Source organism: Bos javanicus, chromosome 9, assembly GCF_032452875.1.
Source record: "Bos javanicus breed banteng chromosome 9, ARS-OSU_banteng_1.0, whole genome shotgun sequence".
Lineage (NCBI taxonomy): Eukaryota > Metazoa > Chordata > Mammalia > Artiodactyla > Bovidae > Bos > Bos javanicus.
Window position 1 is genome coordinate 27,730,231 of NC_083876.1, and position 24,364 is coordinate 27,754,594.

Below are 24,364 nucleotides of genomic sequence, written 5' to 3' on the forward strand. Positions count from 1 at the left end.
GGAAATTCAAAGCACAATGCTTTCTTCAAGTTAGAAGCAGCATTGTGATAATGGAGATGCCTTTGGGGGCAAAGTGAGGAGGGCTCTGCTTTTAGGCTACCTCCTCCCCACTGTAGAAGATAGACACTAACCCAGCGTTCTACGGAAGTGCTGGGAGGAGTTCGCATCTTCCCGTCCATTTTTGTTTGTTGTTTTTTTTGTTGTTTACTAACAACAAATTTGTTGTTGTTTACTAACTAAGTCTTGTCTGACTCTTTTGTGACCCCATGGACTGTAGCCTGCCAGGCTCCCCTGTCCATGGGATTTCCCAGGCAAGAATACTGGAGTGGGTTGCTGTTTCCTCCTCCAGGGTATCTTCCCAACCCAGGGATCAAACCCATGTCTCCTGCACCGTCAGGTGGTTTCTTTACCACTGAGCCACCAGCAGAGCCGTTCCATCCACTGGCAGACCTAATTTGTTGTGGCTCCCTTTACCTGCAAATGGTATTGTAAGCCATAAGTCCTGCCTCTTCAGAAAGATCAGACTTGAAGTCAAAAGCCTCAAGCCTAACCCTAGATGTAGAATTTTGTATAAATCATGAGTGTTACCTGGAATTATTTCCTCTTTTGTGAATTAAGATTGCTTACTCCCTAACTCATTTATTCAGCTGGTATATGAACACTTTCTTTCGTAGGAATTAAGGCAACAAATACAGAGCTGCCAACATGGAGGCAAAGGATACAGCTGTTGTAGCACTTCTGATATTAAGAACATGTGTGACTTTGCTTTCTGATCTCTGAAGTACCATGCAAATTCAAGAGGTTCTGGCAACCAAAGGCAACAAGTTAAGGCTGAGTTTAAACCGCAAGCATTCGTTAGGTTGAATGTGAGAATAAAATAAAAGATAAGTGTAGCCAACCTCTGATTATTCACAGATTGGCTAGAGTGTATGATTATCAATGCCCTTTGATTCTCCTTCTCCTTCTAACTGCCAGCTATTGAATATTTCTCTGCTCATTAACACCTGTCTAGTAGTGGGAAGGTGAAATGCTAATCAGCCAATTTGGCTAATTGTTGGCTGCTATGATCCTTTATATTTTATTTTTTTTAAAGTTGAGGTAGAGAAAAGTTGAAATCTTTTATTAAAATATGAGCTGTGGACTTCTAAACTTTATACCACCTTTCCTTTCTTTTATTGCATAGATAAATTCAGGTATTTTGTTTTCATGAAAGTATTGAAAAGAATGAAAAATCTAGTAATTCATCAGTTCTCAAGTGTCAATACAACTTTTCATTACGTATTTCTTATTGGCCAGTGTTTGGAAAATCTTAATCTCCTACAAGAAACCTTCAGGATTTAATGGTTGCAACTTCAAGTGTAGCGCTATATAAATAACTGCTTTTGCTAAGTGGATTTAGACCAATAAGGAAACAACTTGGAGAAAATGACAAGATTACCCTCCCCTTTGCTCCTGGTAGACATTACAGGACCCTCCCCACACCAAATAAGGGAATGAGGAATGTTCTGAGCATTAAGGGCACTAAGAATAAATCTGAGCTATTACGGATAAGATTACTTCCAACTCTTTATTTTATGTTTTCTGACATAGATCCCCAAATCCGTAATTATCTTAGGGAAACTGCGGGGGCTTAGGCAGTACTTTTGGTTCCTTTGCCTTTTTTTTTTTTTTTTTGGCCTGTCTCTCTTTGGGACTAGTGAACTGGTGTGTGTGTGTGTGTTTGTGTGTGTGTGTGTTCATCTAGAGTGCCAAAAAAAAAAAAAAAAAAAAGTGCTGAAGAGTCCTAGGGAGATGAAGCTATTTTTATTTGAAGCTGATACTTCTGCCTGAGCCACAAGTGCTGCCTGGAAAGGGCTCAGGTTGTTTCCAGGGGGAGAACTCTGCAGAGAAGAGACAAAGTTCAACAGGACAACAAAAGAGCAGCAGGAACAGCCAGGAAAAGGAAGAGACCTCACGCTTTCACACAGAGCCCCCTATCAGAGTTCTCCAGTCCTAAAGTATTCTGCAAAGTGCCACTTGACCGGAATTCTTGCCTGCCTTTTTCTTTCTCCAACCACCATGACTGAGATCACGGCTGAAGGTATTGCTAGCATTTTCCAATAACATCAACTACAGGGTAAAAAAAGGTAGAAATTGACAGTCCCATTGATGGTCAATGTGCCGTCTTAGAATGTTGCTTTTAGAGTTATCTTGATCAGTGATTCTATATGGGATCAGAGAAGTGGGTTTGGGAGCTGAGAAGTCTCCCAAACTGGCAGGTCTCTATGTTGGGGAGTAAAAAGAGATTTCTGTGAAATTTTGCATGTGGAAACTGTTCTCTGTGATGCCAAAGTTCCCACTAGTTAACAGTTATCACCCACACCTCTATAAATAGCTATGGTCATGTAATGTTAGGGCCAATATCTTACCTAGCAAAAATGACAAGGTTTGGGTGCAGGGCTAGAGACCACAATGAACTTAAAATGTTGCACTTAATGTTTAAACTTAGAAAATTGATTTTGACCATTTTTATTTTATGATATGTCAACTTGGAGATCTTAAATTTGTTTATCCTTTCTAACTCAAGTATATAAATATGCACACCACATATATAAGATTTATATACCTAAAAAATGTGTATATGTGGGTGGGTATTCAGAGAAAAGGTTTGGAATTACACAAAATCACTGTAGATCAGTATGATTTTAAAAATAAAGTAATTAAGCTTTTGCTTCTGATTCTTTTCATATACTCATGTCTTTTACCTCTATGTGATAAATTCTATATGAAAGTCAATATTTTCTGTTTTAATGCTTATTCTGAAAAGAACCTCTTTATTATTCAACCATGATAGCAATCATTTCACTCAAATAGAATGTATGCAAAATATATGTATACATGTATATATATAATATATATATATTATAAATATATAAAAGATTCTTTAAAACAGCCTAAAGCATTTTGAATACAGACACAATCCAGTTCTAGCTGGGGTAAAAATTCGGGAGGTGGGTCTAAAATTTGCTTCTGACAGCTGTAAGCAAAAATCAGACAGGTGGTGCTCTTCACAGCTTCCAAGTCTAATGCTGAGCTGGTTTGTTTTCCATCAGACAACTGAAAAAGAGAATGTGTGGTTTTAGATCTTTGGGCAGACATTAGTATGGGCACAGAGTGATTACAGAGTTTAAGACTTGCAGTCAGTATTTAGAAGGAGAATTGTCTTACTTTCACCTTCCACTAACAAATTTAGTCTAGCACCCCAAATTAATAGAAATAATTACTGAGAGATTTATATGTATCAGGCGTTTTGCTCCGGACTTTATATACTTATTTGTACCTCACACAACTCAATTAAGTTGGCATTATTATCTCCATTTTTCAGACAGAGAAACTGTAACTCGAATGTTTGGAGACTTGCTGAAAACCATAGCATTGCCAAGATTAGAAGTCAGCTCCCTTAAATCTAGTTCATGTTTTTTCATTTCTCTACGAAGTATCAAATTTACTCTTTACCAATTTTAGTTCAGAATTTGCTAGCTCAATATAAATAGCATTTTTTCGTATTCCTTAGATATTCTGCATCATGTGACCTTTAGATTGTCTTCAAGACATCCATCTATAGAAATGTCTCACTTAGCCTTGCACAAGTTGTTAAATACCTGTGAATATGTTTCCCTTGCTCTGTATGGGTTGTGAACGGCCAACTGATTCAGGGGCACTCGGCTGAAACATTTTTTACTGGCCTGTGAATTATGCTCTGTAGGCCTTTTGCTCTTGATTAATAAACATTTTTATAGGAAAATTCCTGATTATAAAATAGAACTTATGTTTCTGTCTTCTCCCCGTGGAGAATTTAAGGGGTTCTTAGAAGACCTCTTGTCACCTGTAAAAAATCATTGAATTAATAATGAATTAAAAATATAAAAATACCATCTAGGTCCTAGATGATGGACATTTCCTATACTCCGGCTTTAACTGTTCATAGGATCTTTGTCATTTCAACTTCAGGGATTAGTTATGTACTTTTTTCCTTTTCTGGAATGCCTTATTAACCATATTTCTCAACTGATAATTAGACTGACAACTCAGATGAGCTTACCTTTTAAGGTGAGTGGCACAGTCATTCTCTGTGGCCATCCAAAGCGTCTTGCCTGCTGCTCTACTACACTCCTTTTATTTTGTCTTCATGATTCTCACTTTTTGTGCCCCAGCTACAGTAGCCTTCCTTCAGTCTTATAAAAGGTGTACTTTTGTGCCAGAGCCTTGGTACAGGTTGTTCCATCAACCTGAAATAGTCTTTCCTCTAATCTGTTATAGTTCTTTTGCCGCCACTTTGGACACATTATTGAAATGTAAGCACTTCATTAGTAGTCTTGGACATCTACTGATTATTTTTGCCATCCACTGATAACAAAGTAAATGAACACCTTGCAGCACTTAAGACGGAGCTGGATTAGCTCCTTAGAAAGCTTAAGGCCACTGTCCTCGCCTCAGTTTTTGTAAAACTGAAGGTCATGGATATTATACGACTCTCTTGTGGTCACTGGTAATTGGGGGAGGTCTGAGAATAGTGTTCATGTTTTTTGTGGTACTTACTCAGCTATAATGCATGACTTATCTGTGCACCTTACTGAGTTCCTCACATAGATCATCACTGCATGTCCTAAACTGGATTATTTCAACTGACAGAAGAAAGGAAGTAATTTTAGATATGGAATTGTATTTCAGGTACAGAGCAATAGAGTAGAACTAAAATTAGAACAAATTTGAACCTCAAAGGACGTTAGGGAAACAATATATTTGATTCTAGCTATTATAAATTAATAAAAATAATGATAATAACAACTCACTTATCCAAAAGATGTTATTTGTCAGATATTAAGCTTGTAATATGAGCATTTAAACCTCAGGACAGCAAAATGAGATAGATACTTTTATCATTGCTATTTATAGCATGGGAAGCTAAGATTTAGAGAGGTTAGAAATTTGCCTAAATTCACACAGCTATATACAGTGTAGCTAGGACTCACACCCAGACCTCTGACTCCAGAGTCATGTTGAATACTTCCTTTTGTTATGTGAGACTAATACTTAGCCTGATGTTAATTTAGAGGTTAAGAGGAACCTGTACTAGACCCCTGTTCTGGTTTGAGCCCCGCTACTTTGGTTAGGTATAGCTCCAGACTCCAAACAGCACTAAGATTTAGAATTATAAATAGCCTTGTACCTTCTTTCCAGAGGCCCAGTTATTCCTAGACAAGTGCCAAAGTTAGCTCTGCCTTCTGAGGTTCATAAGAACTTTCAACTAGTAATTTCAGCATCTACATGACAGTATGTATCACTCAAAAGGTAAAAAGAATTTTTGAGTAGTTTTGATAACAAAGTAAAATTTAGTTAATTCTTAATGACTGTGTTGAAATGATGAAGACTTTTAAAAAAGTAAAGTATGTAATGTTTTCAATTTTCCAGTTAGCTAATAAATGTCAAATTATGTTTTATGATAATATTCATATAATTGAATCTCTGGGTCCAAGTACCCTAAAAATGTAGGAAAATATAAATTTTGTGCAATAAATTCAACTTGGTAGACATCCTATATACAATTAAATTAGCATTTGCTAGAAGAGTTAGTTACAGGAAATTCTCTTTTTTTCAAGTTTTTGTCAGACTCTCAACTTCTGAACTTCATACAGCTTCAGGGTTCAGAAGGGTTTTTGTACTATGTATGGAATTCTTCCCTTACTATTAGTTGAACCACATTTTACTGCTCTGTAACAAACATTTGAGAGGATTTGATGATCCAAATTTAAAGCAAAAATGGCCATGTATTTTATGTGCTGCACTGATTTAACACAAGATTACCCATTGATGAGCTCAAAAAAAAAAAAAAAAAATTTCACAGCCAGAATGTTTAACAACTACGCACACAAGTTATATTATCCAGAGTAACAGATGGTGGAATTAAGAGGAGAAGATGCAACCTACATCATGTCTATGTTTATCTCGCCAAACCCAGGAGTGGAGATGACTCCTGGGCGGGAAAGGAGACCTAAGGGGAGATGACTTGGGTGTGGGAAAGGAGGAAGAGGAAGCACTAGGTTCAAAGCTTAATCTGTTCTGGGTTATGTTCTCCTGATCAAGAAAAGCAATGCGCCACCTACAGAATATCATTTTTAGCTCCAGGAACACATTTTAAAATTGTCATTGACAAGGCAGTACACGCAGAAGAGGAGGACCGTGATGGTAAGAGGTACAGTGAAATAAAAAGAACTGTTCTTAGATCCTTTAATTGAAGGTTAGATTTTTTTCATTTTGTAGCACTAGAGGGCACTGCAAAGACCCATGGATAAAAAAGTCTGGAAGCCACAAAAACGGAAATTGTTGGTGAAATATAAGGCAAAACATAACCAACCATTAAAACGATATCTAGAACTGACTCTTCCTACTAAAAACAGGGGGGAAAAAAGCAAAAGAAAAATAGAAAAGAAAACCAATGAAAGAAAAATAATACAACCTTGAATTTTCAAGAAATAAAAGAATAAGGAGTATGTTACAAACAGCATCATATTATGCAGTCAGCACAACCCAGGCTGTGGTAACCTCTACACCACAAATAACCTTCAAGTAAGTTACTAGGACCATAAAGAGATACCAAGGAAGCCTATAGATTGAAAAAAATGTAAAAACAGAGCATCACATCACAAAGTGTAGATCACGATTATTAGATCATGATTCAAACAAACTTAAAAAAATCTATGAAATAATTGGACATTTGATAGATGCTGCATTTTAGATAATACTAATAAATCATCACATTTATGGTGGGATTAATAATATTGTGGTTATGTTTTCAAACTACATATTATTTGGAGATTGTTGTTATTCAGTCTCCAAGTCATGTTTGACTCCCTACAAGATACACATTCTCAAATATGGATGAGATGACATAATATTTCAAATTTGTTTCTACATAATATGCCAGAGAAGAAAATAGATGAGTTGTTAGTGTGGTAGGGATTGGCCATGAATTAATTACACTGGGACTGATGAAGGGTACATAGGGTTTCGTTATAATATTCTGTCTACTTTTATAAATATTCAAGCTTCTCTACAATAAAGAATTAGAAACAAAAGAGCTGACGTTTTTAGTAAATAAATTTAAGAAAACAAATGTTTTTAGTAAATATAAGGTCAGTGACTCTCTTGGCCACCAAATTTATTCATAAGTGCAAATCACTCTCTAATTGAACAACCTGTAGGTATTGAAATGGAAACCAAAACTGCTCATATTAGAGAGAAGTGTCCAGAGATCTCCTTTATATTTATAACAACATACCAGGAAATAATGATTTTCAGAAATGTTTGTTATAATATGGAAATCTTTTGCTTAGTTTCATAACATTTCTTGGTATTATTAGTGACATTAATGAGAGACTTTAGTTAGCCACAGATCATTTTTGAGATGGTCCACGTGAAAACCTGAGAAGAGATTAAAAGCCAGGATCAATATGATGCAAGAAAAAATAGTCCTAAAAATACGATGGTCAGGAACATCATATTTATTGTCAGGGAATGTCAAAGTCTTGTGTGGCTATATCTTTTAAATATTACAGACATTCTGAAAGGCAGATATCACAAAGACCTCATCAGTCTGACTAAATATCTCTATCTACTGTTCAAATTGTATTTAGAAAAGAGAAGAAAAGCAGAGTGTGAAAAACAGTGGCCTATATATTAACAGTTCAGTAAAAAACCAGAGAGAAAAGCAGTACAGAGCTGAGGGAGGGCATCATTAAAACATTAAAGGCAGTGTGATAGAGTAGGAAGTGTGTGGAGTTTCAAGTCAGAAATGCTGTTTAAGCCCTAGGTCCACTACTTAACCTTAGGTGGTCTGGGAGGATGGGGAGGCGCCATACCTGGTTAGTTAACCTTGGTTAGTAGTGACTAATATGACCAGAGGAAATTTTCCAACTTTTTACAAGATTGTGCTCATTGGAGAATTATACTTTTTTCAGTTGTAGCTACAAGAATCTGTAAAATTGGTAGTGAAAGTACACAGAGAACACATCTCTGTAGTGTCAGCCCTAGTTGGGTTTCATTAAGAAGCTTTTCTTTGTGGCTTGTGTTTTTATTTATGATACTGACTCTTCTCCCCTGCCCGCAAGCTCACAGTACTCATGGAAAAATATCCTCTTTGTCAGCTTAAATGCTTCTTAATTTTTCCTATTTACTTTTGCTCATCATTGTGACTATAATTTAAAAATCATGCTACTTTTACAATGCAAAAGTGAATTGAGGCTATTCTAGCTATTATTCTAAAAGCTTAGGAATCCTTAGAGAGTTAAAGTCTCCAATGCTGTTTATATTAATTTTTAATCAGTTAACAATATTTAATATGAAAGAAACTTAAAGCAGTGTGACTAAGCAATTTTAAAATCATCTACATTGACCTTTGGGTTGAATATATCAATATGAAAGAGAATACATAGATGGTTTAGATATTCCAGCCAAGCTTTTAGTTTTATAGTTATAGAATTTAAAGTTTTATTATTTTCTTTTCTTCCTTCAGATTAAAAAAAAACCCTTTGGGGACATGCTTAATATATTTTTTAAAATGCGTATTATTTAAAGTAACACATTTAAAAAGAGCAAATTAGGGGGGAAAGCTTCATCTGGTAACTATGCATTAACATTATACAGTAATTCTAAGTTTATGGAGTTTGGGTTCTGTTCAACTTAAAGTTCTAAGAAGATCTGTCAAAGTTTTTTGCTCTCCCTATTTTCCATTTTCTCTTGATAATGTGAGTACCATGCATAATGTCTGATAGGACGTGCTTATTTGAATGTCACATAAACACGTATTGCCCCAAGTGAGGGTTATGCAGAGATAGATGAACTTCCTGGTCCAAAAAGATAGTATTTTCCATCTTCAAAGGAAGTTAAAAAGAATATCCTTGGCAAATGTGTAATGAATGAAGTCCTGCTTCTCTCTGTACAAGATATGCTCTCTAAACATCAAACATCTCCACATCTCCATGCCCCAAGTCAAGCTGTCAAAGGCACAAGGAATTTACAATTTTGAGAGATCCTTTGGTATGTAAATGAACTGTTTCCTCATAAACCTCAGAGTCTGTCTCACAAAGTATTTAAATATTGCATTTAAATATATATCATTCAGATATTTTCTAACTTAGTTTCTATGGCAGAGGCTGGGGCACCTGGTTTTTCCTTAAACAAGTTAAAGATACAGTCTTGTAACCTAAAGGGGAAACTTTTTTTTTAGATGGCATAAGGCTAGAACTCACTATGGTAGATTCACTGTGGTAGAGCAGTTTTATCCTTGCTACTCATTTATTATATCATTCTCCTTTCCGTGACACAGGTTCCTGAAATGTTGAGAAAAACTAAACAAGGAAAGAGCTCTTAATATTTAAAACTTTGTTCAAGGGCATTGGTGAGCTTGTGGATGGGAAAGAATCAGTTTCCACTTACTTATATAACTTTCAAAATACATTTTTAGCTAGGTTTCCCTGGAAATTTTATTTTTGCTTTTTAAAATAAAATCATCATGTGATTAAAAGAATTTTCTGTTTATGGGAGACATTTGATACAATGTCAAGACAAAAATGGCAAATATTATATGCTACTCTTAGACATTCAGTGCTAGAGTATTATTTTCTTCTGTGGGTATTCTTATTTAACTTAGTATAATTGCCTGGGGAAAAACAGTGCACTATAAAATCTATAAGTTACCATTAAGATGGTAAAACTTCAAGCTTGTGAATTTAAATCTGCAGAAGTATTAGGTGTTGCATTTAGAGAAAAACAAAATACATTCATTCAAAATGTAGTAAAAATTTACAATCTATGGTATTAATTACCAACCCACAAGTGTATTTATAAAGCAGCAGGTCAAGTCAAAAGGTCAGTTGTAGTTGATATTTTAGCACATATTATGCATCAGGCTGAATGCCAGACAATAGGGATGTGAAGAAGAATAACACAAGGTCCCTGGCTCTAATGCAGTAGATTTAAGAACAAGCAGGAAAGAGAAAACTAGTTTGGACAGATTACATATGACTTCAGTTGGGATTTATGAATGATGAGTGTTCAGTTTGGTTGAACCAAGTCATGCTGTTGTTCATGTATCTTATGATTAGTGAGCACAGATCAAAATTTGCTGAAAATAACTTCAGAATGAATGTTCTGTTCTTGATTGATCAGTTGCATTGCATGCACTGTTTTTGTGAAGGTGGCCACCTTGTGACTGGCCAAGGGGTAAGGGGATCAAGAGTGAGTTTGATCAATGTAGAGATGAAGAAAAAAGAATGGGTGGTAGGTGAGAATTAGTGGTCTGTTTGAAGAAACCCTAGGATAACCAAGGTACAGAGGTATCTGGCTTAGAAATTTGGTAAAAACCCTGTATTTTTGTTAAGATATCCTATTGCTGTATTATTGAAAAGGTTGGATGTCTCACGTGCCTGATTTATTTTAAACTGTTTTGATCCCTGGTTTTTCCCTCCTATTTAAGTGTTCTTACACCATATCTCCACTGCTGCTTTTGATCCTAAAGTACTCTACTTTGAGTATTTATGGAGCACTATTTCTAATTCATGAAAAAATAATGAGATAATACTGTCAAACAGGTACTCACTGAATAAGTTTCTTCAGATTAATAGTGAAAAATAAGCTATAAAAATTAATTATATGGCCAGTGTTGTGCTAAGTACTGTGAGAACTAGTGTTGTATGCCAGTGGTCTTCTCAAGGAGTCCTATGAAGGCAATGAATTAAACAGTGAAGCAAAGCAAGAAGTTTTAAAGGTGCTAGGGAAAGGCCTTTTTCAAGACAAAGATAAAGGGACATGATCCTTAGTCTAAGGTTTAGTATATGTAAACAGGAATCTTTAATCTAGCTATGATTAGATTAAAGCAATAAGTTAACAGAACCCTCTGGAGACTTTGTTCATAGTAATTGGAAGAGTTATATTACAAAAAAATAGTTTTTAAAGTTGCCAGTTATCTCTTGAATTAAGTAGATAGATTTAATTATTGAATTTCTGTTCAGACTCTCTAGATTTGAAATGTCTTGTAGGTCTTGCTTAGAATGACTCTAGAAGGGGTCCCTATCTTTGAGTGACACAGGCTGGCAGTACCCAGGTGTTTTGGGACAGAACATTTTATCTTTGTTCCATCACTCAGTAATTCACTTGTGGATGCAGAGGGGCAAAACTTCTGACATCCCAAAGATATTCATTTACATAGTAAGTACTTACTTGTTTATATTTTGAGTATTTGGTTTTTCCAATAACTTCATTCAGCTTGAGGATGAAATGTGAAATATATATTAATCTAGCATTCAAAGAAAGATGAGATAGTTGTATAGATAACCATATGGTACAAGTTTAGAAATTCTAAGGTAGCTAAAGTAAAAGTACAGATAAAATTATAAATTAAAAAAAAAAATTGTGAGATAGATTTTTTGGTTTCTTGTCACTCAAATGTAAGACAAAGTTTACATATATGAAAGAACTAGAAAATAAATTAATATGTAACAAATAAACAAATTAGGGTTATGAGAGATGATGATCAGGGAAAACTGAGAAGCAGGACAATAGACGGACTTGGTTGACCAGGGACTGTTCAAAAGGAGTAGAATTTAACTTAAAACTTGAAATATCTTTCTAATAAAAGGATAACAACATAAAAGAAAAGCAAATAACTAAGTTTTTCACCAACATCCCTTGATGCTAAAAGTTTCAAGTTAATTTATTTAACAAACAATTATTCAAAATATTTTAAGTTAATATCTTGTCTTCGTGTTCTAAGTTGGGGAATCAAAGCTGGAGAAGACGTACTCTACTGACATTTGGGGCAGAAAAGTCTTTCCCAGACATTGCAGGACAATTAGCATATTTGTCTGTACTATGATTTTGACTGCACATACAATCCCAAACATTTTCCAAAGCGGTGCTAAACCACAACCCAGTTAACAACCAAGAATCTAAGACAGAAGTGAGCAAAGATCCAAATAATTGTGAAGGAGCTAGCATCAAAGTACTCAATTATGAGAAATCCCTGGCTTAATTATCTTCCAGTTTTATACAGAGGATTCTTTAGGTCAATATAGAAGATTTGGACTGGTAGGAAGGTTTTGTTAATAGTCTTTAGTCAGTTACCAACTAAGAGCTATTATATTAAAGATAGCCATCTGGTTCAATGATTAGAAAGTTATTTAGAAACGACCCTGATGCTGGGAAAGATTGAAGGCAGGAGGAGAAGGGGACAACAGAGGTTGAGATGGTTGGATGAAAATCAGTGGCTCAATGGACATGAGTTTGAGGAAGCTCTGGGAGTTGATGATGGACAGGGAAGCCTGGCGTGCTGCAGTCCGTGGGGTTGCAAAGAATCATACACAACTGAGCAACTGAACTGGACTGAACTGGGATAGAATGAAATTCTTACTGAAAAAAATCTATGTCTGGTTGTCTTGATTTGCTATTTTTAATTCTATAGTAGAAAGAGAAAAAGCACGATAATTTTTAGAAAGTGTTAATTCCTTAAAACATGATAATTTTAAGGGTCAAAGAGATTCACAAGCTAAATGAAATAACACAATTCCCCCTTGAGAAAAATCAGTGAAAGGTGATGGCTTGTTTTCTGTGTCCTTGGGCTAATGAACTGAGAAGTGACAGCATAATTTGAGGAAAGGCACAGGTGGAAGCAGCCCTGATGGGTAAACTGAAAGTCAGTACTTTGCAAAATTGCCTCATATAGTTTTACAAGTTAAATTATAAACTTGAGGATGGATTAAATTTCTTTACCTGAGAGTCACCCTACATTATGGCATATTAAATTTGGAGTCGACTTAGGGACTTCCAGTGTTGTTGTTGTTTTTTTTTTAAATCATTTGCTACACTACCAAAAGGTCAAGTGTGTTTTCTAATCATGTAGAGACTCACTTAAAATTATGTTGTTATATAAGACTTATCTAGAAGCCAAAATGCACAAGAACAGTGTCTACAGGTGACCTAATAATTAGATAGCTGTGGAAATTTGTGAATGATACTGTCCAATTGATTTTCAAAAGACCAGCCATCTCATCATTTCAGTGTTAAAAGAAATAACATGAGACATTTCAGATTTTAAAAAGTTTTAAATTTTTTCTTTAAAATACTTTTTAAAAATATAAACACAGAAAGCTGCATACATCATGTATATATTTGCATAACATTTACTAAACATTAGTGGAGTTGATCCACAAAACATACATCCAAATCAGAAAACAACACTTCCATGACCTCTGAAACATATTCCCATCTGCCCAAGAATAGACTGATTCTCACTGACTTTGCTTCCCAATCAAGACTTCTATTCTCCGTCTCTTCCCCCATAAGGAACAACTATTCTGACTCGTTAACGGTTCTTGCTACATCTTTCAACATCATATAGTTTAATTCTGCCATGTTTGTTCTTTGCATAAATGAAACCACACAGCATATATTATCCTATTTCCTGCTGCGTTAATTCAGCACTGTTTTTATTACTCTTCTGTTTTGTTGTATGTGGCTCTGCGTGTGTGTATGCTAAGTCACTTCAGTCGTGTTCTAATCTTTGCAACCCTATGGACTGTAGCCCAACAGGCTCCTCTGTCCGTGGGGATTCTTCAGGCAAGAATATTGGAGTGGGTTGCCGTGCCCTCCTCTTGGGGAATCTTCCTGACCCAGAGATCAAACCCATATCTCTTGACGTTCCCTGCATTGGCAGGCGGGTTCTTTACCACTAGTGCTACCTGGGAAGCCTGTATGTAGCTGTATTTTATGTCTTGCTGCCCAGTATTTCACTGTATGAATGTTATAATTTGCTTATCCTGTGGACTTTTTAAAAACTGAGGGCCATTATGTGCAATATTGCTGCAATCATTTATCTTTTTTTAGTTTTATTATTCTATGGTTTTACTCTCAATGCATATCATTCCATGGCATTATACTGTGTGATAAAAAGGTGTATTAGGCATGAAGGAGACAATTTGTTCACTCAAATTGAATACTGTGTAGATTATCATTTAGCTTATTAAATTCAATTATTAGCTACTTGAAAAAACATGGAGAAAGATGACCTCAATGGACATCTACTAGAAGTGTGCCAGCTTGTTTTTCAGAAGAAATAAACCTAGTCTAAGATGGGTATATGGAGGACCAGGGAGAGAATAAGTAGAATATAAGGACTTCTCAGATATAAAGAAGTAATCTCCCGAAGATGTGGTATACATATATAGTGGAATACTATTCAGCCATGAAAAATAATGAAATAATGCCATTTGCAGCAACATGGATCCCACTACAAATGATGATACTCAGTAAAGTAAATCAGAAAGAGAAAGATAAGTATCATATGCTATCACTTATATGTAGAATTAAAAAGATGGCACAAATGAATCTATGAAATAGAATCATGTACATTAAGAGTAGACTGGTGGTTGTCAAGGGGGGCAGAGCTGGGAGAGAGCTGAGAATTGGGAGTCTGGGATTAGCAGATGCAAACTGGTATGTGTAGAATGGATAAACAGCAAGATCCTACTGTTTAGCATAGGAAACCATATTTAATATGCTGTGGTAAGTCATAAAGGAAAATAATATGAAAAAGAATATTTGTATAACTGAGTCACTTTGTTGCATAGTAGTAATTAACACAACATTGTAATTCAGCTATTCTTCAATAAAATTAAAAAAAAGAAAAATCCCCAATGTATCTGACTATATAAGTAACAACTCAAGAACTAACATTTAGACCTGACATAAAAATAGATTATTTAGTAAATATTTATTAAATATCATGCATCCTTTTTGCCAATCACTGTGCTTGGAGCTAGGCTAGTAAAAGCAAAAAAGAGTTCCTATTTTCTTTTATGCTTTGTAGAAAACATCTGTCTGATGACCACTCACCCTCGCCAAGTTCTACATGTTGATCTCTCTGGCACTGCTGAGTATGACCAAATTCTTGGTGATCAGGCTCCCTTTTTCTAGGATACCTACCTAGTACATTTCTATTCAATGAACACAAGTTTTAATCAGTTTTCAATGACATTTATTCAGATATTGCTATTGTTCACATTCAGATGTACCTTAAGTTTCTAGTCTGCTCTCCCTGCTTTTAGATCAGGACCTCCTGTCTTTAACAGAAATCCGCTTCAGAAATTTAATTTTATCCACTTCATGTTCATTTTGTCAACTGAAACCCTAAAAAAATGATCCTATTCCATGGAAGTAAATTTCATTGATGTAGAAAGTCAAACTCTGCCTCAGTGAGTGAGAAAAGAAGAATTAAGAGACACTCTCATTTTATGCCCTCATAACTAATATTTTGTTGTTGTTCAGCCACTCAATCATGTCCAACTCTTTATGACCCCAGGGACTGCAGCATGCCAGGCTTTTCTGTCCTTCACTATCTTCCGAAGTTTGCTCAAACTAATGTCCATTGAATCGGTGATGCCATCCAACCATCTCATCCTCTGTCATTCCCTTCTCCTTCTTCCCTCAGTCTTTCCCAGCATCAGGATCTTTTTCAATGAGCCAGCTCTTCACATCAGATGGCCAAAGTATTGGAGTTTCAGTATCAGTCCTTCCAATGAACACCCAGGACTGATTTCCTTTAGGATGAACTGGTTGGATCTCCTTGCAGTCCAAGGGACTTTCAAGAGTCTTCTCCAACACCACAGTTCAAAAGCATCAATTCTTCAGAGCTCAGCCTTCTTTATGGTCCAGCTTTCACAACTGTACATGACTACTGGAAAACTAACATTTTACTACCTCTAAAAATGAATGTGAAAATTTTCTATTTGTGAAAAATTATGAGTCATGAGTATGATGGACAATTTTTTTTTGGTTTTTCAACTCAGTTTTTAATTTCAGTTTATTTTTAATCAAAATGTAAGAATGCATATAAGCTTTGTGGATATAACTGGAAAAATTCCAAATAAGTTGCAGTATCTTAAATCAGTATCTTTCAAAGTGTGGTCACCAGACCAGCAGCCAGAGGCATCACCATCATCAAAGTACTCATTAGAAAGATCTACCTTTCTAATTAAGTTAGTAATAGGTATATACCCCATATTTTCTGAATCATAAACTTTGAGATTAGAGAATTGCAATCTATGTTCTAATAATCCTTTCCAATGATTCTGACACATTCTAAAGCTTGAGAACTCCCTTCCTAGTTAATTAAATACAGACTTTTAAGCCAAGTTCCTCTCTATTTCCAGTTATGTTAAAAATAAATATATAAATCATAAATCATGCATATAATGTAGAGGCTTAAAATTAATACTCTATAGCTGAAGATTCTTATGATAAATTTGTGTTTATGTGCAATGTGTGTGAGCTGAGTTGTGTCCACTCTTTGAGACTCCATGGACTGTAGCCTTCCAGGCTCCTCTGTCCATGGAATTTTCCAGGCAAGAATACTGAATCCAGTATTCCTGGATCTTCCTGACCCAGGGGTCAAACCCACATCTCTTTTCGTTTCCCACATTGACGGGCGGATTCTTTACCCTTGTGTCGCTTGGGAAGCCCTATCTGTGCAGTGTGTGTGGTCACTCAGTCATGTCTGACTCTTTGTGACCCTATGGACTGTAGCCCATCAGGCTTCTTTGTCCGTTTGTATTTTCCAGCAAGAATACTGGAGCGGGTTGCCATCTCCTCCTCCAAGGGATCTTCCTGACCCCGGGATGGAACCAGCATCTCCTGCTCCTCCTGCATTGCAGGCAGATTCTTCACCTCTGAGCCACTGGGGAAGCCTTATGTGCAATAATAAGATTCTTCTCATTGATTATGAAATCTAAAGAATAGAGATGGGGGAAAAAAATCAAAGAAAGTTAGAGCTATTTGTCTGGAAAACAGTGAAGGTGTATGGAGCCCAATAGTCCAATATATGCCTACTGAAACTTACTTTTTGTCAATCAGCTTTTCCTCTGAACGTACAGAATTTTGCTTGTTTTTTTCCCCTATATGCTCAGTCTCTAACCTTTGCGTTCTTCATTTCTTTATTCCATCTTTTCCCCTTTATCCCCATTTTTCTTGTTTTAATTTATGCTCCCATCATTTCATACTTGGAACCCTATATTTGATTCATTTTATTTTTCACAAGTGGCAGGAGCAGTTTGTGTGGTATACCACCACATATACGTTTTTTTTATAATGAAATCTTGATATCTTGATTCTTCTTCCACGGAAAAGTTAGGTCTACTTTCCCTCCTCTTGAACCTAAACAAACCTGTGTGACAGCCTCAGCAAATAAGATATAAGGAAAGTGATGCTATATGATTTCCAAGGATAGATCCTAAAAGTGCCAGGCATGTCCATCTTGCTTTCTTGGGATATTTACTTTTGAAGTCATGCTATAAAAAAATTCAAGCACTCCAGGGCGAGGCACAAGGAACAAGAGAGGAACAAGGCCTTTGGCCAATAAACCCAGCTGAGCTTCCAGACAACAGCCAGCACTAATTTTTGCAGCCATGTGAGTGTGGTATCTTCAAAATGGATCCTCCAGTGTCAAGATGAGCCAACCTCATCTGAACACTTGTACAACAGAGGCATGCCATACCTACTGATTTTGCAGATTTCAGAGCAAAGTAAATAATTATAGTTGTTTTAGGCCACTTGGGATATTTTGTTATGCAGCAACAGATAACAGATATACTGTATAGTATTCTATGTAATCTGATCTCTAATGCATCTCTAATACATGACTACAAAATTAAATCCATACTATATTTATCTATGGAATAAGGATAACACATTCAGTGTAGAGTTGTTTTTTCCAGGTTCAACATGATATTCAGCAATTGCACAGTTGTTAACCTCAGGTTTATTATTCATTTATCCACATATTCATTCCTTTTTTTCAAAAATATTAAAGAAATGTTAACTATTATAACATGTTCTAGTCACTGGAGGTATGCTTATGGAAAAAAGGAAGAAGAAGAATGCAAAGGAACAGAAGAAATTCCTCCTCTTAATATACTCTGAACAAATTCTCAATTATCACCCTATTTGGAGATTTTGCAAATGGGAGTGAACATTTTTTTTATTTTGGTTACAGAGCTTAAAGGATGTCCTGGTTGTGGGCCAGGGAATGTAAGCAAATTTCCATGTTTAAGATCCTCAACAATACTTTGCTCTACTGAGCAGGCCTAAACACTTTATATTGAGAAGTGCTCACAAAATGTCTGTGGATACAGAGAGAATATTATTTATGGTATGCAAAATAAAACGGTCCTCAAAAACATCCACTCCCTAATCCCCAGAACCTGTGACCATGTTATTTTACCTGGCAAAAGAGAATTTGCAGGTGTGAGTAAATTATACCTAGAGATGAAGAGATTATTCTATATTAACTGGGTGGGTCTAATCTAATCATATGAGTCCTTAAAAGTGGAGAGTCTTCTCCTGGTTGTGGTCAGAGGAATATGTGATGTCAGGACTTGACCAGCCACCGTTGGCTTTCAAGATGGAGGAAGAGGCCATGAGCCAAGGGATGTGGTAGCATGCAGAAGTCAGAAGGTGTAAGGAGATGAATTCTTTCCCTTAGAATCTCCAGAAAGGAGCATAGGCCTGAAAATGCCTAGCTTTTAGTCCCTGGAGATTCCCTGTGGACTTTTGTACCACAGAACCCTAAGATAATAAATTTGTATTGTTTTAAGCCACTGAGTTTGTGGTAATTTGTTAAGGAAGCAGTCGAAACTTAATATGCCAATGTTTGTCTGATATCTGCAACTCTTTCTTTTGCACTAAGGGACAAATTTTTCAGAATCCTCATAAAAATTTGACGTAGAATAACTGCAAAATTTTTCCACCAAAATTTTTTTACAAAGTCACCTTTTTAAATAAACAGGTCTCCCTTTTGTATAAGAAACCCGAGACTGAAAAGGAGTCATCCTCTCAAGGTGACAGAGTTCATTATTGGGGCAATTAACGTAGATTAATGACTAGCTAGGTTGGTCTTTCTGTAGAAATGCATGCTGACTTTTCTTCCAATAAATGGAGTTTCCTAGTCAGTAATAACTTTCCTTCTAATAATCAGCAACTTTAGAGAGGCCCTTCATTTTGGCCCATATTTTTCAGAAATGGATAATTGAAATCATAGGAAAGAGGGGCAATATTTATTTCTTCTTAAAAGCTCTACAGTTAGTCTGCTTCCGTTCAATTCTACGCTATTTCTAAAACACGAACTGTGACTTTTTCTATAATCAATAGCACTTGCATATACGTGTTTAGTTGCCTACGCAGAAAATGTAATACATATTTTCTACACTGCCTTGAAAATTATAAAGTAAACTTCTTTAAAATGTTTTCTTAGTTCTTAAATCAGGACACTTTGCCCTTCTTTGGAATGGGTATCCTTCACCTTTCCAGGTTTGCACACACCAGGAAGCTATGTACATTTTCCACTGGATAAAAGCCTATTAATAGAAAGCTGACGCTGCTGCAGTTAAAAAAAAAATTCAGGTCAGAGATTAATTTCATGGAACCCACAGTCATGTCAGCTAAACATGATCTGTTTGCGGTAGGTGAAAGATGTGAGGTTACTCTGCTTACTGTTCAAACTAAAATAAATATGTCTTCCTTTTATATTCGGATTTTGAAACTTTCCTTCTTTTGTTTGAGACTTTTAACATATCCTTGCATAAAGTTTCTGCAGATTTTAAACTGCTGACACAATCTTGGTGCTGAAACATCTTCTAAATAAAACCCATCAAAGAGGTGATCACATCATGGGATTCAAGAAGATGTGAAAAAAGAGGAAATTAAAATTCCTGAAGAAACTGAATGTCCATTAAAGGGTTATATCTTTGTTGATAAATATTAAAGGACAATTTTTAGAAAGGAAAGAAAGCAACTTCAAAGTCAAATTGTAGGCGATAAAAAACCATAAATGTATAATATTTATACAGAATTTATGCATATGAAAAAATATGAACTATATATGTATTTGGGCTTCCCTAGTGGCTCAGCGGTAAAGAAATCTGTCTGCTGTGCAGGAGGTGCAGGAGGTGTGGGTTCGATCTCTAGGTCGGGAAGATCCCCTGGAGTGGGCATGGCCACCCACTCTGGTATTCTTGCCTGGAGAACTCCATGAACAGAGGAGCCTGGCAGGCTACAGTCCATAGGGTCTCAAAGAGTCGTACATGATTGAAGCAATTTAGCATGTGCACATGCACACATGCATACATGTATTTATCTTGTGATGCAGAGAATAAAATGTGAATTTAAAGTTTTAATTAATATTGAGTTCCTAGACCATACAACACTATGAATAAAGCACTAAGAGAAAGTATTTGGTAACTGTATCATAAAAAGTTATGATTTCATGATTGATATTCTTTGGTAAATGTATTTACAACATTAATTTAAAATAGTAGCTTAAGGTCCACAGAAAATAATTATTTTAGAATAATTTTGTAAGTATGCCTTATTTTTCTAAATTTTTCATTTATCTTTGCATTAATATTAAAAGGATCAACCTGAGGTTATTTTAAAAGATAACTAAGTATAGTCCCATGTAAAAGTAGTATGTCCTTTGAATGGTGGAGAGTTTGAAGTGATTTATACACACCTAAGCCAGTGCTTCCCAAACTTTGATATGCAGATGAGTCACTTGAGGATCTTATTAAAAGGCTAATTCTGACTCTGTAAGGATGAGATGAGGCCTAAGAATCTGCATTTCTAACATGCTCCAGTTGATGAGGATTCTGTTTGTACCTGGATCTCATTTTGCATAAAAAGACCTAGAGCATTTCAAGGGATGATTAGGGAAAAACTCTGCTTTTGGTCTTAGTAACTAATTTTCAGCTAAACTGAATAAACCAATGGGTATCCTGAGAGAGAGGACTAGAATGAGGAAGAACATTTTTTAAAACTTGTTTTTCATATGACTCTTTAAAGGATATATAGGAGTCTTTATAACAAGAAATATTCATCATTCTGGGTTACTTGTATGCCATCCAACTCATGTTTATTATGTTTGTAGTAGTAAATAGTTTAGTTTCTGACAAATCTTAAAAAGAGTTTTTTCACCCTTAAATGATATTTCTCTGTTGCTTATGATGACTTAGATTCTGCAAAGGGATACAAATTGCATGAACTTTTATTTAAATGCTTTTGAACACTTAAAAATTAGTAATTATTGTCAATTTACATTCATTGAATATCATTCAGTATTTGGTTTTAGGCTTCACACTTTCAAAATGATCGAACACATATCTCTTTATAATGCACTGTAGACTGTCTCTATGCTTAACCTTTTTAAAAAGTTTCAATCTGAATAAATGAGGTTTTAAGCAGATCAAATAGCTGATTAATAATGTTGATGACATTAATTGATTAATGCTGAAGGAGATTATGTTTTCTCTTTAAGATGATAGGTTTTGAATTCCTTATAATAATTAAGAAGCATAAAACTTGCAAAAATATATTTAAATACATTTATTCATTAAACTGCTAGGAATCTCTAAGTTTATTTCAATTGGAATTAAAAATGATTCCTGGTATAAATGTAGATTGAGACTTTCTCAGTGTTGATTCTGGTATCACTTGACCATCCCCAAATCATGAGAGTTTTTTCTAGCACACATGTGTTTAAACCGTATGAGTCTAACATTTTTCTAATATCTCCTGAAGTGAAGGATGATACAGTTGCCTTTCATACTTATTTTAGGTCACTATTCACCAAATGTATCACTCTTCCTTGATATTCAGTGCATCTAATTTTATCCTTATGCTGAATTCAGTTATTGATTGTATTTCTGTGACAAGAAAGTATATTACAATGAAAAAATAGTGAGAATTGTGAGAAAGTAGAGTTGAAACAGTTTTCAAGGTCATTTCAAACAATTTCATGTTGCACTACAAGAGTTATTCATGTTGTAAAATTATGTGCCTGGAAACTACTTCTAGTCTTTCTCCTGTCCCTAAGCAGAAATATACTTATACTATAAGAAATGTCAAAGAAAATGAATATCCATCTTATGGCTAAATATTTCCATTCAAGGGTACTCAACATTTTTCCTTAGAAAGCTATTTTTATAATATACTCATGTCAAGATGTCCTCACCTAAATCTCTTCTGTTAAGATTTAACACAATTTCCTCTTCTGTTTTTGAACTTGGAAATAGGAGGTCACCATTCTCTTTACAGTGACCCTTTGTCTTTTAGAACACTAATTTTACATTGTTCTAGGCTTTTTACTTAACAATTTGAAAGAGCCAAGAAGAAAAGATATTTCTCCATATGCTGTATTTTGTTTTTCAGTCTTTTAGTCATATTAATTTCTAACCTATGAATTTCAAATAATGCTCTTTTTTGAGAATGTATAGATGTGATATTTCAAACATTTATTTATAGATAAAGCAAAGATACTGACATAAAAAAAAGACCCCCCCCCAAACCAATCAAAAAGAATGTCAGCCTTGATGCTGTTTGTGCTTAACTTCTACCAACTTTGTGAATTGCGAATGTTTGATGAAAAGACTGTATAAGGTCAAACAGTCATAGATTTTAAACTCTTGCCCTCCCTTGTACTCACAACGTGATCCATGTTAGCTTTCTGAAATGCAGTTTTCTTATCCACGTTAGAAAGTTTATAATGATACTTCATAGGGCATATCCAAGCATACCTCATTTTATTGAGCTTCACTTTATTGCTCTTTCTAAATCTGCATTATTATTATTATTTTTTTTACAAATTGAAGGTTTCTGGCAACTTTGCATCAAATAAGTCTACCAGCATCAAATAAGTCTACCAGCACTTGCTTATGTTTGGTCTCTGCGTCACATTTTGGTAATTCTCACAATATTTCAGATTTTTTTTTTTTACTATTATTCTATTTGTGATGGTGATTTGTCATCAGTGATCATTGATGTTACTATTGTAGTTATTTGGGGGCAACACAAAGAACACCCGTTTAAGACGGCAAACTTAATTGATAAATACGCGTGCTCTGACTGTCCCACTGATCAGCTCTTCCCCAGTCTCTCTCCCTCACCTCAGCCCTCCCTATTCCCTGAGACTTAACAATATTGAAATTAGGCCAATTAATAATGTAGTGGCCTCTAAGAGTTCAAGTGTAAGGAAGAGTTGCATTTCTCACTTTAAATCAAAAGCTAGGAATGATTAAACTTGGTGAGAAGCACCCATAAAGACCAAGACAGGTGGAAAGCTAGGCTTCTTGTACCAGTTAGCCAAGTTGTGAATGCAATAGAAAAGTTCTGGAAGGAGATTAAAAGTGCTACTCCAGTGAATATATGAATGATTGGAAAGCAAAACAGCCTTATTGCTGATATGAAAAAAGTTGGTGTGTACAGGGTATCAAACTAGCCACAACATTCCTTTAAGCCAAAGCTAGTCCAGAGCAAGGCTCCAACTTTTTTTGATCCTATGAAGGCTAAGAGAGGTAAGGAAGCTGCAAAAGTCTGAAACTAGCAGAGATTATGCATCAGGTTTAAGGGAAGAAGCCATCTCCACAAGACAAAAGTGCAAGGTGAAGCAGCAAGTGCTGCTTAGAAACTGCAAGAGGTTATAATATCAAGATCTGGCTACGATAAATTCCTGAAGGTGCTACACTAAACAACAGATTTTCAGTGTAGCCTAAATAGCCTTCTATTGGAAAAAGATGCCATCTAGCACTTTCATAGCTAGAGAGGGTAAATTAATGCCTGGCTTCAAACCTTCAGAGGACTGGCTGACTCTCTTATTCGGGGCTAATGCAGCTGTGGTATGTGCTTAGTGCTGTGCTTAGTCACTCAGTCTTGTCCGGCTCTTTGCGACCCCGTGGACTGCAGTCCGCCAGGCTTCTCTGTCCATAGGGATTCTCCAGGTAAGAATATTGGAGTGGGTTGTCATGCCCTCCTCCAGGAGATCTTCCCAACCCAGGGATCAAACCCAGGTTTCCCACATTGAAGGTGGATTCTGTACCCTCTGAACCACCAGAGAAGCCCATGAATACTGGAGTGGGTATCCATCCCTTCTCCAGGGGATCATCCTGACCCAGGAATTGAATCAGGGCCTTCTGCATTGCAGGTAGATTCTTTACCAGCTGAGCTACCAGAGAAGAAGAATGCAGCTGGTAACTTTAAATTGAAGCCAATGGTTATTTACTACTTTGGAAACCCTAGGTCCCTTAGTAATTATGTTAAGCCTAATCTACCTTGCTCTATAAATGGAACAATAAAAGCTGGATGATAGCACATCTCTTACAACATGGTTTATTGGATATTTTAAACCCACTGTTAAAACCTAGTGCTCAGGAAAAAAAAATTCCTTTCAAATATTACTGTTCATTGACAATGCACCTGGGCACTTGAGCACTGATGGAGACGTAGGAGACTA

At 35.7% G+C, this 24,364-nt stretch overlaps 1 protein-coding gene across 50 annotated transcripts in view; it reads left to right on the forward strand.

Annotated features, from left to right (window-relative positions):
* Positions 1–1,779: 1,779 nt before the first annotated feature.
* The window catches only part of TRDN (triadin), a 415,136-nt gene continuing 392,551 nt past the window's right edge, over positions 1,780–24,364 (forward strand). For 10 of the 50 annotated variants that reach the window (XM_061427409.1, XM_061427416.1, XM_061427425.1 and 7 more), the window contains exon 1: positions 1,785–2,080. In XM_061427409.1, coding sequence (XP_061283393.1) covers positions 2,059–2,080 — 22 coding nt within the window. In that variant the 5' untranslated portion in view covers positions 1,785–2,058. Of the gene's footprint in view, positions 2,081–24,364 lie in introns of all 50 variants that reach the window. The other 40 variants (XM_061427422.1, XM_061427412.1, XM_061427423.1 and 37 more) reach the window with 7 other exon arrangements.